Genomic DNA, 18,710 nt, shown 5'->3' on the forward strand with positions numbered 1-18,710 from the left:
CAATATATCTTGAGCACGCATTCATTAATGGGAAACCGGGTAGACAGAATAATGTGAATGGCTACAAGGAAGTACAATTTTGACAATAGCTTTTGATTCCAATAACTAAGTTTGTATACATTTGAATGTTTACTTTCTGATAACCAAAATTAAGTCAAGATTGAGCAAAAAGTATACTGGCTACTGTGTGTTAAAAACCTTAAGTTGGAATGGACGTTCAAACTCATCTTGAAAGACTGACTACGTTTTTTGTGACGTTTTCGTCCATATCCACCAAATTTATGACTCCTCATCAAGTAAATATTCTCGCCTGAATTCTCGCCTGAATACAGTGTCGACTTTTTCAAAAAATATTGTGTTTTTTCATTAATTACTCAATTACAGAAGAACAATGAAAAACTAAGATGACATTGCAAGTGTGCTTTTTTCCGTTTACTTAATCACTTACTTTTGATTTTAGCATGATTTTATGATTTTCCTCTTTCCATTGAATTCATTTTTATTTTTCTGCATTCACAAATCTAGCTTATAGGGTTCAGATAAGTGCGCAAAGAAATTGCTCGAAAAACGAAAAAAAAACTAAAAAACTAGCGAGGGCCGTGTGGCCGAACTTCCCAAACAGCGTGTACTCCTCTCGGACAACTCCCTTGTTTTTTTGCGATACGCCTTTCTGTTTTACGGTTAACTGTCAAATTCTACTGGGAACTTTGATTTATTGTGCGAATTTTAAATTTGCTTGATACTAATTTTTTCAGTGTCAAAGAAGCTCCTCAAACACTGCTGGGAAATGATCGAGATGACAACGACTGACAGTGCAGTTTGCAGCTAAAAATTACTTATTTGTGAGGCATTTTCTTCAAAGTGGGTCTGAATTCTGAACACAACTAACGGATTTTGTGAAAACAGAAGTATAGACAAATATTTATTTTCAGGTTGGTGGCATCACAACGAAGAATGAGCGTAATTTGAATCATCCTCCGCAAGAAACAGGAAGGAATGTGATCAATAAAATGGGAGAACACACAATCTTCTGGCTGCTCGTCATCTCTATTATGCAATCCTGGTTTTTCAGTCGTCAAATATATACTGTAAGTTTTTGTTTCAAAATTATCGTAAAATTGCGTGCAGAAGACTGCTCAGGAAAGAAGACTAAAAAAGCTGATTTCAGCATCAATTGACGCTTTTTCCTCTGAAATAGCTCCATGCATCACACCGTGACCCACACAGAAGACTTTCCATGCTGTGGCGGTGCTTTGAATTCAATTTAGTTGTAGAAGGAGACTAAAAAGGCTGATTTTAGCATCAATTGACGCTTTTCCCTCTGAAATAGCTCCAGGCATCACACCGTGACCCACACAGAAGACTTTCCTTGCTGTGGCGGTGCTTTGAAATTCATTTTGATGTAGAAGAAGACTAAAAAAGCTGATTTCAGCATCAATTGACGCTTTTTCCTCTAAAATAGCTTCAGGCATCACACTGTGACCCACACAGAAGATTTTCTTTGCTGTGGCGGTGCTTTGAAATTCATTTGATGTAGAAGAAGACTAAAAAAGCTGATTTCAGCATCAATTGACGCTTTTTCCTCTGAAATAGCTCCAGGCATCACACCATGACCCACACAGAAAACTTTCCTTGCTGTGGCGGTACTTTGGAATTCATTTTGATGTAGAAGAAGACTAAAAAAGCTGATTTCAGCATCAATTGACGCTTTTTCCTCTGAAATAGCTCCAGGCATCACACCGCAACCCACACAGAAGACTTTCCATGCTGTGGCGGTGCTTTGAAATCCATTTAGTTGTAGAAGGAAACTAAAAAGGCTGATTTTAGCAGCAATTGATGGCCATTCATCTATAATAGCTTCACACAGAAGCCTTTCCATGCTGTGGCGATAAGTTAGGACTGTTTTTGTGAGAGAATATGTTCCCTTTAGATTGGATTATGATTTCTCAAGTTTTCGATAAAAAACTTGGTTTTAAGCTGTTTCAAAAGTTTTGTTTCCAATAATCGTTTGTTTTTCAAGTACAGCACATTGCGAGAGGAAATTTCCGGTCGTAACAACACATCTGACGGTTCCGAAGCGTATAAGTTTTCCACCACGACAGTCATGCAACTGTTTACATTGAATTGATTCCTCCAATTTCGTTCGTGGGACTAGAAGACCGCTAATGATGGATTTTCGCGAGTTGCCATTCGTATCGTCGCTCCTTGCGACTTAAAAAACAGTTTATTGGAGTATAAGGATAAGTGAGTTTTTTGAATATTTTGAAACTATTTTACATTTTTCGCAGGACTCGCAAATTCTGAAAATTGGCAGCGCTACATTTTGCAAATTATTCGGATGATAGTTGAACACCGAAGACTTATCGGAGACAAGAATGGAGGAATTGTGGGCCCGTTTGTCGTACAAGGATTATCTTGGACTGCTGAGTCAGTTGAGGAAGGATTTGGCATCAAAAATGGGAAACTACACAAATTTACGGAAGAAGTCACCCAACTGAAGTTCTCTGGACTTACGACAGGCCTTTGATGTAGCCGGTGTATTCGAATGTTCCTAATATCAAACTGTTGCTATTGTGAAGAAGAATGTGGAGGTTTTTGAGGTAATTATTCTCTCAAAACCACAAAAGTAGTTCGTTTTTCATTCAGCCGTTCATATTCTTCACTCCGCTGTTAACAAGAAATCTTATTTATGTCGCCGAATCTTCTCGAGATGCACCAGAGTTTGAAGAAACTGTGAGTTTTCTGTTCGTGACACCGCCGAGTGTGGGACTATCAAAAATCAAAAGAGTGATTCAAGTACAATTGAAATTCGCCGTTGGATAAGTTTCGAAAGGAACTCCGAATGAAAAATATCTCGGTTACATTTAAAAGAAAAATCGCTTCCATTCGCTCTTCAAGCTCAGTATCAGTGTCTATTGACAGATTCGTGGTGGCTGTGGAAGTATTCACTACCATCCGATTCTTTTAAGAGACGTTGTAAGCTTTTTTGCAGCATAATGGTGCTTTTCAGTGTCGAAGCGATATTTCTTGATCTAAATGAAAATGATTATAGTGTTCAGAATAATTTCAACGACAGGTATGATTTCAATAATCTTCCGCGGACAAATTCTGAACTGTAAAAATTATAATAAGCAACCAATTAATCTTCACAGCGTTGGCACATCTCCCACAAAAGAAATAATTCAATGAACAATTTTCGTTTCTACAGCCGGTTTAAGGATTTCGCTTAATGATGAGAGAAGAAGGACAAATGGAAGAAACTTTTAAAAACCAGAAGAGCAAGTTTTTTTTAAAGTGACAATGTTGAGAAAGCGTCCATAGCCTATCATGGAAGAAAAGAAATATTGGTTTAAAAATAGAAATGTTAGGCGAGCTGATTCAGACTTGATGATTCTGTGCAACATCCGGATTCTGTGAGATCCAGGGACGAATACGTGGGCGGCGGGCTGCTAGATCTCCGATTGTCTTCTAAAGCGAGGTGATGAGATCCGTGGAGAATGGCTAACTGAAAAAATGAATAATTTATCAGTGTTTTTATTATCAGTCTAATTACTTCTCGGCCAACATCGGCACCTGCCGTGTATCTTACGATTCGTTCATTCACAATTCTTCGAATGGTCGGAGATGGACGAAGAAATGGGGCCCAGTAGGGGGACGAAGCATACAACAAATAGAGGAATGTGAGGGAGAACACTGAAAATTAGGAACGTTTTTTTTTCAATTCTATTCTATTTTCACTTACAGAAAAACCAAAGGGTTTGAAAGAAGTTTTGCTCTTTTTTCTCTGTTACAGTGGTTTTCTCGACGTCGAGGACACATCTTGCCCGCCCTTTGATTAAGAAACAGCTGTATTGATCGGAGCATCGGAGCAATGAGCAATCTTCCGGGATTTCACAAAAAACGCCACCAAAACCATCATTACATTTGCATGTTATTGTTGTCGAGTCCAACGCAATACATTTTCCTCCTAAAATCAAATAATTTTAGTATTTTCTGAGATCCAGAACTTACCATTTTGGCACATGTCCCTGTTAGAACAGTGAATTTTACTGATGGGAGTCTCGCAGTATTTTCCAGAGAAATCCGGGGAACATTGACATTTGTACCCGAGAAGCTCATTCGAATCCATCTTACAAGTACCACCATTCAGACATGGGCTAAGAGATCCACAAATTTCTAAATTAATATTCCGATTTAAAATTTAAAACAAGAAAAATTATCACCTCTGTCACACAATCCTCCTTCGTATCCCGGTTTGCATTCACAAGTGTCCGGCACATTTTGAGAGCATTGTCCATGGATACAGCCACTCTTTGGAACACACTGGTCACACGCATCACCACTGAATCCATTCTTACAGTCGCACTTGTTGGGGGCAATACAAATTCCACGACGATTGCAGCTTTGGTCACATTTTGCTGGAATGGTATAATGTAAGTTTGAAATTCCGTGTTTCTTCTAACAGAAACAAACCCAAGGGGTCAACTTTGAGCTCAATTATCTCAATTCTCGTAGTCAATATCAAAATTTTGGCAATTGATAAATTATTTTTCATAATATCACCAATATTTTATCAGTTGACAAATTTTTAATATCTATCTCAGTAAGCAAGATAATCGAGCTCAAAATTGACGATTTCAGTGGGCTTCTATCAGAGAAAATACGGTAAAAGGTTCCCCACGCTGTCAAATTCGAACTAATTTTTCTCTAACCCTCTGCGAGATATCAAAAAGTAATCAACTGATAAAATGTTTCTGATATTATGATAAACATTTTATCAGTCGACAACTTATCCATATCTTTAATAGCAACTGAGATAAATTGGCTCAAATTGAAAGGGGTGCGGCATTATGGAAAGGTCCTCACGCTGTCAAGTTTCGACTGATTTTTCTTGGCGGTTTTGCAAGATATCAAAATTTTGTCAAATGATAAAAATTTAGAAATGTTATGATAAACCTTTTATCAGTGGACAACTTTTTCATATCTTTAACAGGAGCTGCGATAAATGTGTTAAGAGTGAAAGTTAGCGGAACTCACGATAGGAACATGTCGGACCCTGCCATCCTGGTGAACATATCCGTTTTCCTTCTTTGGAACAATCCCAGTGATATTTTTCAGATGCCTGGCAGGTTCGTCCGCATCTGTTGCCATAGAAGCCACTGTAATATTCAACTGATTATTTCAAATGAAAAAAAAATCCACCTACCTGGAGCATCTGTTGCGGAACCAGATATCTATGTGAAGTTCTGTCTCTTCGTAATAATGATGAATCGAATTCCAGTCCGTACTAGCATTTGGCTTGTGGCTTGATATGAGAAGAATACCTGAAAATTAGAAAATTTCAAACCGAATTTCAGAATAACTAACTTTTCGTGACTGGATCAAAAATCTTCACATGCAGATCGTACTTTTTCAGCGCTTGTCCATGGTACAAACCAGTGTGAAATTTGAATGGGACATCTGCATCTATCTCACGAACTTCACTAAGCTCGTCATGGCCATTACATTCGAAATTCACACAAACTGTGACTTCAAGGTGAACTGGTTTTGAAGAATTTACAGAGAATTCTATGATCCCATCAGCTTGAACCAAACCAAAAAATAGTGCAAGCACAAAAAGAATAGCCGGTTGGCCAACAAACATTCGGAATGATGTGATATCGACTTTATAATAACAAATGCCTGTAAAAAGAAGAGAGACTAAAGAGATAAAATGAATTCGAAATGAATATGTTGTTGGCAAAACGAATGCCTCACAAACATCTGTGCAGATAGTTTGGGTCACGAGGCGCCGCAGGAATTGCCAGAAAGAGACGGAAAATCGAAGAATTATGAAAAGCCAGTGGAGTTTCTTGAAAATTATTTTAAGCAGCTATTTATGGACAGCAAAGACCACCTGGCACATTTTGAAACCAAAAGTTGAACTGAATGTAAAGTTTTTTTCTAATTTTTGGAAAAATTTTGAAGGCAAAAATCAGACAGAAACAGTAGTATACCAAACAAACAAAGTGCGATCATGAAAAATCTAAATTTAAAAAATACAAACTCAATACAATTAATAAATTTAGCCTTAATGTGCTTAAAAAATTCATATTGGAAAAACGAGTTTTAGAAACAGTTTCGAAGCACTTCATTTGCATTATAAATTAACACAAGAAGTTATTAGTTTTCGTATTGGACAACTTTCCCATTGCCCAATTTTCTTTGCCGCCTAATTTGCTTGGTTCAATTTGTACAAAAAAGTTGTCAACTAAAAAAATGAAGATCTTGTTTTGTTCAATATATGCTGAAATTTTCAGACAAGGAAGGGTCTCTTTCCATTGGATTTTCAGAAAACAACCAATTCAATGTTATAGAAGATCCACATTCCAGTAAACCAAATAATTGTGCTCATTCGGTACGTACGAAAGAGACAATGTCTCAAATCAAAGGACAATTCATGAGGGCCGCGACACATATCACAACGAAGCATACCATCTACACGCGTCCCAATTATTTTCTGCAGTTGAATGGGATTCGGAAAGAACTCGATTACAATTCACTCGTTGCCAATGGATTGGTGTTTTCTCATTTAGGATTCAACGGTTGTATCCCTCCAGTGAAGAGTGAAAATTTGAGAACAGTACTCCAGTATGCGAAAGAAAAGTTTGAAGCTTAGAGATATTTTCGACTCAAATAATTAGCGTCTTATCTTTTTATTTGTATCCAAAAATATGATTATCTTTCACTATTCTTTCGAAATCACCGTTTGTTTGAATGTCCCTTTCAATTTGAATTCTTGTTTTCCTCTTGTGTTCTATTGTATTTTGGTCTTTTTTCTGTATAATTTTTTTCTTTTTTGGGTACAGTATCCTTCAAATTGAAATTTAATTTTTGGTTTTTCTCTTCTCGTTTCATGTTCACAATTTCTAATATTTTGATTTCTGCCCTAATGGTAAACGAAAGCCGTTTTTTGTTCCCGAAATATATGTATTCCTAAATTATATTTCCTCTGAAACCCACACTGCTAAAACATTGAAACTTTGAAATGAAGTGTGTTTTTTTCTCTTTGTCGGCTCTAGTTTTTATCGATAAATGTTTCATTAATGAATTTTAAAATTGCTAGAAAATAGAAAAGCATGTAGTTAAAAAATTTAAAAACGAAACAGAACCGAAACTGATTTTGAATTGTTGGAAACATCACAAAGTATAAGAACGGTGAGCAGGGGTTGAATAATACTAGCTGAAAAAGAGGAAGATTGTGAAGATGAGAAGGTCGGGGGAAATAAAAAAGGAATACTTGGAACGATTTAGAAGAAGCTTGAATATTTGAAATGATCATAATTGTTCCGATAAAGGAAGGGATCATGTTCTTTGATAGCACACTGTACTTTAAGATGAAGTGGGAAAATATTGAGAAAACTTAGAACTGGCAGCAGACACAAAATTTCGGGGAGGATATGGAGTTCCACAAGAAAAATTTGTAGTGGTTTGGAAGAGAGAAAGAGAGTACAAGACATTTGAGGTTAAAAATTGCTTATGGCCAGAAGTTCTTGTTTTGTACAGACCTCAAAGAGAAAGTAGAGTTCTACAATGATTCAGATAGCTCGGACTTTGACTTTGTAAATTTTCAAAAATAAGCAATTGCATCACCGCCATGTTTACATGAAGGCTATTCTCAAGAAGGTCAGGAAGGACCATATGAAGCCGACAAAAAAAAGGCTGAGGCTGAGGAGAAAAAGGCGAAGGTCGAGATGAAGAAGGCTCAGGTTGTCAAGGAGAAGGGTGAGAGAAAGAAAGAGAAGAAGAGAAAACACAACCGTTTGGAATCAAAGCGAAAGGGAGGGGAGGGGAGCGGGGTAATATAGAACGTTTTGATAAAAATTATCATGGGATAAATGATGTTCAGAAGACAGTTGAGAATATCGGTGGAATGGACTCAAGAATCTGAAAATTACAATAACCAAAACTGAAAAAAAATTTGATAGATGCTCGCCTTCTCTTACCACTCTTCTGGCGAGATTGTTCCACTTCTTTCCCTTTGGGAGAATGGGCATCTTCATTCTCTTCTCATTCTTCTTCCTGTCATCACTCTTCTTCTTCTTCTTCTTCTCGGCCTTGGCCTTTTTCTTTTCAGCCTCAGCTTTTTTCTTTTCAGCTTTCGCCTTCTTCTTTTCAGCCTTTTTCTTGGCCGCCTTGGCCACTTCTTTCGGGTCCTTCTTGACCTTTGTAGCGATGTCCTGGAAAAAAGGTATTAATGGATTTTTAGATTTTTTAAAACTTACGAAATCGAAGTCCGAGTCCTCCGAATTGTCGTGGAACTCTTCTTTCTCTTTCAGGTCTGCAAAAAAAAACGATTTTCAAACAAGAACAACTTATAAGCTTACATTTTTTATACTCCCTCTTGAACAAATTTTTGTTGTTCTCGCGGAACTCCATTATGTGGAAATGTTCGAGGAAGTTCTCCCCGAAATTTCTTGCCGGCTGCCAACCATTACCTTCATCCTCGTTCTCCCACTCCACATAGAAGTACAGCGATCCGTCGATGAACATGACCCCTGTCACCTTCTTTATCTGAAAATCATGATTATTGAGAGAAACTCCTTTTTTCTTGTTTATTTGAACCATCAAGACTTTAAGAAAGCTTGCTAACCGGCTATCTCTTATAAAATAAATAGAACTGGCAAAATTTTTCCAGAAGTTTTCTAGAAATATTGCAAATTCGAAAAAAGAAAACAACGAAAACGGAACTTATATCGAAATTTGAAGATTTCAAGAAAATTCAGAACGTCAAAAAATCAGAACTACAAATTCTTATTACGCAAAACTGGAACTTGAAACCCAACCAAAAATTCTAACAATTGAGTGAATTGAACCTCGAAAAGTTTTCTTATAATATTCCGGTTGGGATTTATTTCCACTTTATATTTCCATTTTTATAATTCCACTTTTATATTTCTACTAGATCTGTTATTGGTCTAGTTTGAACTGAATGATAACTGGAAAAAATAGACTCACGGGAATCAGTTCGTCGGTCGTTTCTCCCCGAATATAGTCATCCTTTTCTTCCGGAAACTCCGGGCTTGGAGAGCGAGGAGGCGGCGGTGTTGCTGATCTCTCGGCCATATCAGTTCGAAGAATTGAAAACTACTGGAAATTTTGAAATTAGAGAGTGGAATAATTTCTCTATGTAAGAATAATCTGTAGAAATCGAAAGATGCAGACAGGAGATAAAGATGAGTGATAGAGAAACTTAATTTTGAAGTGAAATCACATATAAAGTCATTAGACAACAGATTATGTTACTTTTTTGTGCATTTTTTTCGGGTTTTCCAGTAACTTTTTCTTATATTTCTCAAAAATTAGGAGTCAATCAAAAAAAATTATACTGAATAAAAAATGAGAAAAAAGATTTAAAAAAAGATTGTCCCTTGAATTTTTCTCCAAAATTTGAAAAATTTCATCTTTATTGTCTGATTTGGAAAAAAACTTGGTCCACCAGATGGGGCAGGATCAAGTCTCGATGTTTCAAGTATGAAAACTATGGAGAAACACTGATCGTGTCCTAATAAAATTTCAAGAATCGTGCCTAAAACGGATTGCGAAAGATAATTCATTCCCAAAATTTTTTATTTTAGTTTTCTGAAAAAGATGAAGGTTAGCGAGTAATTTTTGCAGTGCGAGTACGGTATCTCGGAGCAGCAAGCCTTAATAGCATATATAAGGTCGAGACGCAGAGAAATTTTTGGATTTTTTTCTATGCGTCTCAATCGTGTTTTTTCAGACAGCTGTTATAGGCGATGAAAGCATTACAAGTACACGCGGCGCAGAGTAAGCAACAAAAAGACAAAAAATAGGTGGGACACAGTGCATACAGTCAGAACTGAACGTTATATGAAGAAGAAACAAAAAAAAATCACCAAAAAAAAATAGGAAAATGGTTGGAAATCACCAACATGACAGTAACATTTCTGGAAAATAGAAAAAATGACGTAAATGGTAGAAAATGTTTTTTTTTCTAGTTGAATTGGCGTTTTGTTCACTAGAGCGCGGTACATTTGTTCTTTCCGAAAAAGCTTCAGGAATATTTATCAGATAGAGGGCTATGAGTCACATCTTCCGACAGAGTTAAAAGTACAAAATGACAAGTTAGTGTGGGATAGAGAAGGACAGGTTGAAGGGGCGTGGTTTATGGTTGCAGCGAGAGACGGTACCGGGCGAGGGAAAAGAAATTAGAGACGCAGAGATGCGCCGTGTTAGAGGAAGAGTAATAAAAATGTGATAAAAATTTTTTTGCAAGCATAATAAATAATGAATGAGAAAAGCTAGATACCGTAAAATATGTAATAGCACATCAGATTAGGTTGTGGAGTATATTCAAAAACCAAAAAAAACATTTCATATTGTTTCACTAATCCCCGGAGCTTTATCAATTTGATAACTGCCATTGAGAATTTTAGACTAATTTAGAAGAGAGCCTCAACACCTTGTTAACCCAGATTTTAAAGGAAATTTCAGGCTAGATCGAGAATGGCCTATGAATGTGGGCTGCTCGTCATCGATACTTATACGACGTCCTCCCTTTTTTCCTTTTTTTCCTTTGAGCGGCTGTGAATAGCGGCATCCGACAGACATCCATCCAGCAAGCGTTTCTTTGGCGGAGAAGGATAATATAAACATTCATGCGGTAATTGATATACTTAACACCAGATGGATCTCCGTGGTTGAGACGCTTCTTAGAGAATTTCTCAGAAGTTATCAAAAGTGATCACCAGGCCCGATAAAAAACATTTTGAAAAAAAGGTCACATTATTATTGTTGTCCGAAAAAAATTAGAGTTAGAGGGGGGGGGGGGGGGGGAAGGGGGAATAGCATGATTCATGCGTCCAATTCATGTGATACTGTAGTTCCGAACTGGTTGCTTGCCCTGAGTAATGTCAACACAATGAAAGAGTGTCATGACTCATAATTGGGATTACTGTAGTGTTCGTCACATTTTTCAAATTTTCGAAAATTTGTAGAAAATGCCTGTATCACGGTAGACTTTTGCAACTTTCTAAGTTTCAAAGTTTTGTCGTTATTGTAATTTTCTTGTAAAAATTCCAAAACTTTGAGAAACTATCTGGGTTACGGTAGATTTCTCCAACTTTTGAAAATTTCAATTTTTGGGGGTAACTGTAAATTGGTAAATTATTCGAAAATCTTAGAATTTGTATTAGATCTAAAATTAAAATAATGATTAGTTGGAAAAAAAAACATTATCCGCTTATATTCAGATCGAAAAGTGGAAAAATAATTCAGTCTCAGGTTCTAGTGTCTCAAGTTCTAGTGTTGATTAATATTGTTCTTTTTCTCGTAACTTTCTATTAATTTTTTCAAATAAAAATGGCACTTGAATTGAAAATATAAAAAGTTTAATTTGAATTAGTACTAGCTATGTTTAGATTCAGTTTTTTCTCAGTTTGCATTAATGATAAAGGAGTTCAGATCTAATCAAACTGGATTTGAAACTTGAGGGTTGTTTTAAAACTAAAAAATGAGTAAAAGAGAAGTGATGATTATTTTGCCAATGAACAAAATAAACATTGAAATATTTTATGCATCGTTAGAAATTAGAAAATTTTCTGATTCGGGTGCATACAAGACTTCTCGATTGGGATCATCGAAATACATAGAAACCCAAAAAATTCAAATTCAAACTGGAAATTACCATGTCGGAATTTCCGCATTTTGGAATATCCCCGTTTTGAAGATCTCGGAGTATTCAGATTTTTAAAATTCTGAGTTTCAAAATTTCGAAAATTTGGAATAATTTTTCAGTTTTGGAAATTACAGAATTTCGGAATTTTAAAAATTTGTTCAAACTCAAATTTTGAATTAGAATTTTTATTTCCGTCAAGACAACGCGAAAATTGATACACAAGTTTCAAAAACGCGAAAAATTATTAAAGTGATTAAGCTTGAAACCAGCATGGAAATAAATTTTTTTCGTACGCCTTTCACATATCGTAATCCAAAAATCACTAATTCCAAAAAAAAAGCCTTGAAAAAAAAATTAGAGAAAAAATTGAAAAAAAAGGTACGGAAAAAATTCCGGTCGGCATTACATACATTCTGAAAATGGTTGGAATCACATGAAATGCTTTGGAATTCCGTTCCGAAAATTCTTATTCACTGGTTCGTCAAGAAAAGAGAAGGAAATCAATACGAATGCATATGTATATTTACATTTATTTTTGACTCTGAAGGCGAGGATAGATACGAGGAAGTTTCATAGGAAATCGAGAGTAACAAGAGTTGGGGACTGTTGAACACCCAATGATGAAACATAGTGGGATCAAATAGGGAGAAGTAAAGGAGTATGCAAAAAACTACAAGGATAGATGGGACATCGCAATAGAGACACAGAGAAATCGGAAAATTGGTGTCGATAGCTGCTGGCCTACAGAATTATGACTCCCACTAAGATGACTCATTCGAAAATGGTCTGTCAACGAAAAGAAGAACCCAGATACGAGATACAGTATCTCAGAATGGTTTCCGTAAGAGACATAAAATTTCATGCAAAAAAGGCATTAACAACAAGCAGCTAGGTAGAGAAAATTTTCAAATATCCTGTTTCGAAAATCTGTATACAATCAAAATAATTGTATACGATAAAAATGAACAGCCGTAGACTAAACTAACAAGCTTTTTTTCCCATACAATTCGATAATTTCAGGAAGTCAAATTTACCAAAGCCATGACACACATCTGCTTGTGGGCGGAGTTAATAATCAGGATCTGCTTGTCATCGATACTTATACGACCTCTTCCCTCTTTCCTCTTTTGTGTTCTTTTGAGCGAATATCTGAGAGTTAATAGTCGGCCAGCGGCACCCGACAGGCATCCGTTGAGCAGGCGGTCTTTCGGAAAAAGAATTTTCCTCTTGTTTTCGCAGTTTATTTTATCCGCCAATAAATAATAGAATTAGAAATATGCAAAAAAAATACGATGAAAGATGAGACGTCGCTATAGAAACGCAGAGAAAACGGAAAATTGATGTCGATAGCTTCCAGCCGATTTATGACTCACACTGAGATGACTCATTCGAAAATCTTCTGTCAACGAAAAGAAGAACCCAGATACGAGATACAGTATCTCAGCAAGGCATTCGGAAGAAACCTTCAGGCAAAAAATTCATTAACAACGAGCAGCTAGGTAGAGAAAAATTTAAAATCTCCTATTTCGAAAATTTGCAAAATCTCAAACTCTAACTTTGTGTGGATTCATAGTTATTAAAATCTTCCTTAATATATAAAGCGCTAAACGCGTCTGTTGGTCCTCATGTCACTCTGTCCGGTTTTGGGTTTTTAAATGATAGGTTAGCTGCCACCAAAACCAGTGTGAGAAAGAAAACTCGAAAAGTGAGGGGTGGAGCGACGAAAAATTGAAAATGATGAGTTGCGCCAAAGGCGCAGCTGCCAGCAGGCTGGTGTTATCATAATTGTCTACGATAAAGAAATGTACAGCCACGGATATCTGCGTCTAAAGTGTACAAAAATAACGTAATCTAGGAGAAACAGATTATAGGCAAAAATGAGAAAAAAGTTTATCCATAATGAAAAAACGGAACACCTCACAATTTCAATAAAAAACGTTATTCCAAATTAACTCGTTTTTCAAACCTTCAAACAAATCATTGTTGGCGGACATAGTTCTGAAAAATGATAATTGAAATTTTGCGTGAAAATCGGGTCCAACCTTCAATTCCGGTATGTCAAATTCCTTCCCAAATTGTCTCTTTTCTTTGGTGGAATACTCTCTATTCTGTGAAATGAAGTTGATGCACATTAGCCGAACAGCCTCGATATCAAACATTTCAGCGACATCAGCGATCCCTCTAACTGTCCCGTCTGGAATTTTTGATTATATTTTGATCATAAAGCTCGTCTTACTGTTAAGTCTTCCTCCATTAAAGCAAAATTCTAGGAAATCATGAAAATCTGAGGCGAATATGCCTTGAAAGGTAATTTCTGATTTTCTGGATTCTTCAAATCCTCCGAAAAACATTCTGTCAAAAACTGGAGATAGAGACGCCAGCTCCTGAAAAAAGCGTAAGTGAAAATGTATTGAAATCTTAAAATTCACCATTTTGGAAACATAAAAATGCTGGTCTTCAACTACAACACATGTATCTCTTTCTTCAGATTTGTTGAATTCCAATCGCTCTCTCAAATCATTTCCTGACTTGACACAAACTTTGAGCTTCATTGAGAGATTACCATCTTCCAAAAATTTTTCAATCTCTTCCTTTATGATCGTCTTTTCAAAAATTCGTGTAGAATCCCATATATCAAAATATTTGAACGTGGAAACATGCAGTTTTTTCGTTCCCATGGTGGGCCGGACAGTTGCTATGAATCCGGATGTAACTGGAACAAGTGGCTCAAAATCTACGGTCAAGTGGTAAAGACCAGATGACTTTTGGAATCGAAAAACCCTGAAAATAAAATGTAAGAAAACGGAATGTTTGAATTGAATGAATACCATGGAATTGAGACAACTTTGCTTGGTCTCCATTGCTCTGTGTCTTTCTCCATATTGAGCACATCGGTGAACTGGTGATTTAGAGTCGTTTTTACTGTAAATTGCACATATTTAAAAGGGATACGAGTTTCAGAAGCAGAACTCTCAATGTTTCAATAACTGGCCGGAATTTTGGTGAATTGAATAAAATTGAGTACTTTTAGAGAATTGGAATTGATTTCTGATAGCGCACGTATGTAGTTCATCTCAAATCTCACACCTTAGTGAATGAACATAAATTACCGGTCAATAAGATATACAAAAAAGTGTTTTCATTTGATTTTCCCCTGCTTGACCGGATTTTGAACTGAGAACAAGAAAAACATGTGTCTTCTGGGAACCTGCGGATAGCTAAAAAACTATGAATTTAAAAATTCTGAGATTACAAAGTTTTCAGCCTTTCTTAATTTTGAACTTTTCAATCAGCAGGAGAGTCGTAAAATTTCAAAAATGTGAAAATTTCTCTTTACCACAATTCGTTTCCATTATCTCCTTCCAAAGTGTATCTCTCTCATTCAGGCAACGTTTCAGCTTGTTATCAAATTGGATAATTGGTCTCATTTCCCTGAAAGCTTGTTCTAGTTCTTGTTCATTGATGAAATACGTAGAAGCTCTGCCCAAAAATCTTTCTGCCACTCTTATATCTTCTTCCACTTTTTTAATGATTTCCTTTGACTCTTAAAATTTTGATATTTTAAAATTGAACTGATTTTTACTCTACTCACCACGCCTTTTCTGAAGTTGCTTTTTTTCCCGGAGGGCGTTTTTAAGCCTGACCATGAGCTGATCCAGTGGTAAGTCTTTTACATTACCAAAATGAGAGAGAAATTTGGATCTCCATTTTCTGTCCTTTTTCTGGGCGTCTGTTTCTTCAACAAAGAAATATATAGATTTTCTCTCCAACAATTTCGCATCATCTCTCGTTTGTTTTTCGGTATTTTCAATGATTTCTTCAATCTCTGACCGTTTTTTGTTTACTTCCATCTGAAGTCTATCAACTGTTCCCATCAATAATTGCTTCTTCTCAATTTCACGTTTTTTGATCCATTTGGTTGCTGAAAACGAATTGATTGATGGGGATTTCTTTTTAAATAAAAACTGATTCAACTCACCTTCTTCGTGATATTCAGTATCCTCTTTTCCCGGAAGGGAAGGTATAGCTGAAAATTATACATTTTGAATTTATAGTCGTTTCATAGCTACAGAATTTTCTAATTTTATTTCATGAATTTTCCAAATTTTTTAATTTCTGAAAATTTCCAAATTTCTGAATTTCGGAATTTTCGTAATTTTTGTAATCATCAAACTTTCAAATTCTCCAGTTTTTTGGAATTATTTTCTGAATTTATCGAATTTCTGAATTTTTGAAATTCGAGACTTTTCGAATATTCTTCTCTTCGAGCTTCTGAATTTTCCAGTCTCTCGGAAATATTAATTTCACAAAATACTTGATTTGTTTTGAAATTCTTAACTTTTGAGTTTTGGATGTTTTCAAATTTTAAAATCTTGAACCTAAACTCTTCAGTTAGACGGTCTTTTTTGTTTTTCTTAATTCTTAATTTATTTGAACTTCTGAACTTATAAATTTTAGAGTTTTAAAATTTTAAAAATATTAAATTTTCGAACTTTTAAATTTTCTAGATTGTCAAAATCTTTCATGTTTTCAAATTTTCAATTTTTTTTCAAATTTCGGATTTCAGATTTTCGCATTTTGATGTTTCCGTATTTTTTTCAAATTTTCAAATTCTTAATTTCCCAAATTGCCAAAATTGTCAATTTTTCTGAATTTGTGAACTTACGGAAACCTCCATATCCATAATTGAACGCCGGTGCTCCAACGTTTCGGAGCGTATCGTCGTCCAACTCATGTGTCACTCTTTCTTCTTTGTAGTTCATCGGCTGCTCCAAAAACAAACTGTGCTGGGAAACTTCAAAGTTGTTGACTGGAAAAAAATTTGTCACTGAAGGAATATTCAGATTTGCTTCAAATGATGGCTTCATTTACCGTAAAACATAAAAACCTCATTTCCTCAGATAGGAGCTCATTCAAACCGTTCACTCCGAGCTCATATATCTCAATTTCTGTGGAAGCTATCGAAAATTTGTCAACTAATATTTTTTTTTTCACAATATCACCAATATTTTATTAGTTGACAAATATTTGATATGTTTTACAGGAAAGGAGGTGATTGAATTTAAAGTTGATGGTTCGGGTGAGTTTCAATTAGAAATATTATGAGTCCTCAAAAATGAGAAAAATAAATAAAAAAATCAAACTAACACAATGATTCCGGGTTGAAAAACATCTGATCTGTATATCCCTTCAGTGACTTTTCGAATTCCTCGAACTTGGGTTCCACGTATCTTGGAGCTTTTTGAAGATGCGTTTCATTCTGATTTTGTCCAGTTTCTGAAATAATTTTCATTTTTGGGGTTGTTCAGTGAGAAGCAAGTCAGCAAATTGCTGGTTTTTTCCTTATGCAGAAAACCAGCAATTTGCTGGGCCCGATTGCTAGAGTTTTCTAGATCATGACTTGTTTCCGTGGAGCTACACGACCAGTCTGAGCGAGACCCAAGCAGGGAACTTCTTACGCTTTTAATTATTCAGATTTTTGAGCTCGTGGTCATGTAGCTGCACGAAGGCAAAACATGGCCTAGAAAACTCCAGCAATCGGCCTTGTTTTCTGCATAAGAAAAAAAACCAATCACTTGCTAATTTGCTTCTCACTGAAAAACCCTATTAGAGTACGATTTTTAGAACACGAATAAAGTACGATTTTTGTCCAAGCTCCCAAAAGCCCAAAAAATAATTCACCTGCAACCCTTTTCTGATTCACATCGGCGCGACTTATTGATTCAATCTGAACTGGAATGCCTCGAGCTGGAATTATTTTTTAGTATTTTCAGGAATACTGTCAAATCAGCAAACCCACATGAATCGTTGTATGCAGTATAGGTGGAGAATGTTCTGGAAGAACTGCTCGATTCGAATGGAAATTTTCCTGAGATATTGCTTGCATGCAAATGGGAATAAGCGATTGACAAATGGTGTCTAGTAGAGAATCTATTTATAATTTTACATTTCTTGGTTTGATGCGAAGATAGAAATTAACTGACCGTTTTCCTCTAATCCGATGCTTGGTGGGTGTCCATGTTGAACATCAGGAATCAGTCCTTCACACCCTGACGACAATTGATGGGACATCCCGTCTTGTCCTGTTCCACTGTTGTTGATTGGAGCGACATCGCAGAAATCACCTCCATTCACCTGTCCAAACTGCTCGAAAGCCTGATTGAATTCATTAAAGCTCATGGTTGACCAAGTAAGTTCTGAAAAAAAGAAATAGTGAAAAAACTATCGTTAGCTAAAAATTCAGGAATACGTCAATATAAAATAAACAATAAATTTTTCAAGTGTCTTGAGTTTCAGGTTGGTAGATTCTGAAAAACAATCGCATTACTTACTGGTGAGAAATATTCGGAATACCGTTTCCAAAAATTTTAGGAAAGTCGAAAATTCCGAGTATCAAACTTTTGGAATTTTGGAATATTCCGGTTTCGAAAATTTTAGAATTTCGGAAGGTTCTGATTTTAAAAATCTCAGATATTCGCAATTTCGGAATATTTCAGTTTTGAAAATTGCGAAATTTCGTAGTTCGGAATATTTATAATTTAAACATCTTAGAACTCTGGTTTTGTTCTGGTTTAGAAAATTTCCGAACATTCCTGTTTTGAAAATTTTGGAATTTCGGAATTCAGAAATTTTCCTGTTCTGAGAGGTTTGGAAAACTCCGTTGTCGCAAACTTCGGAATTTAGGAATCTGGGAATATTACAATTTTAAAAATCTCAGAATTTCGGAATATCAATATTCCACTTTTCAATAACGACAACGAAAAAAATTTGGCGGTTTCGAAAACACAAAAAAGTTATTAATGTGATTCCGATTGGTTCCAACAGGCAAATTTTTTTCTGTGCGCCTTTCACATATCGTAATCCAAAAAAGACTCATTCCGAAAAAAGTCTTGGAACAAAAAAAAAGGAAATAATTCCGGTCGGAATCACATACATTCAGAAAGTGATTAAGATTTCATTAAATGCTTTGGAATTCCGTTCCGCAAACCCAGTTTACTGGCTGGTCAAGAAAAGAAAAGGAAATCAATAC

At 35.8% G+C, this 18,710-nt stretch overlaps 3 protein-coding genes across 3 annotated transcripts; all 3 read right to left on the bottom strand.

Annotated features, from left to right (window-relative positions):
* Positions 1 to 3,364: 3,364 nt before the first annotated feature.
* On the bottom strand, positions 3,365 to 5,644 carry CBG10645 (the record flags this gene model as incomplete). The annotated part of the gene is made up of 8 exons (XM_002645994.1): positions 3,365 to 3,505; positions 3,554 to 3,693; positions 3,743 to 3,967; positions 4,012 to 4,176; positions 4,224 to 4,418; positions 5,038 to 5,159; positions 5,207 to 5,324; positions 5,368 to 5,644. 8 exons carry the CDS (start codon positions 5,642 to 5,644, stop codon positions 3,365 to 3,367), a joined length of 1,383 nt encoding a protein of 460 aa, XP_002646040.1.
* Positions 5,645 to 7,884: 2,240 nt separating this feature from the next.
* On the bottom strand, positions 7,885 to 9,105 carry CBG28139 (the record flags this gene model as incomplete). The annotated part of the gene is made up of 5 exons (XM_045240794.1): positions 7,885 to 7,926; positions 7,986 to 8,219; positions 8,265 to 8,320; positions 8,367 to 8,553; positions 8,998 to 9,105. 5 exons carry the CDS (start codon positions 9,103 to 9,105, stop codon positions 7,885 to 7,887), a joined length of 627 nt encoding a protein of 208 aa, XP_045099072.1.
* A 4,552-nt stretch (positions 9,106 to 13,657) lies between these two features.
* CBG10643 lies at positions 13,658 to 17,860 on the bottom strand (the record flags this gene model as incomplete). Its single annotated transcript, XM_045240795.1, has 11 exons — positions 13,658 to 13,678; positions 13,723 to 13,874; positions 13,917 to 14,461; positions 14,509 to 14,602; positions 15,018 to 15,224; positions 15,273 to 15,707; positions 16,347 to 16,490; positions 16,829 to 16,957; positions 17,363 to 17,428; positions 17,477 to 17,599; positions 17,665 to 17,860. The coding sequence occupies 11 exons, from the start codon at positions 17,858 to 17,860 to the stop codon at positions 13,658 to 13,660; spliced, it is 2,112 nt and encodes a 703-aa protein (XP_045094325.1).
* Between the last annotated feature and the right edge of the window lie 850 nt (positions 17,861 to 18,710).

The sequence above is a fragment of the Caenorhabditis briggsae genome, assembly GCF_000004555.2.
Source record: "Caenorhabditis briggsae complete genome, chrX, whole genome shotgun sequence".
Classification (NCBI taxonomy): domain Eukaryota; kingdom Metazoa; phylum Nematoda; class Chromadorea; order Rhabditida; family Rhabditidae; genus Caenorhabditis; species Caenorhabditis briggsae.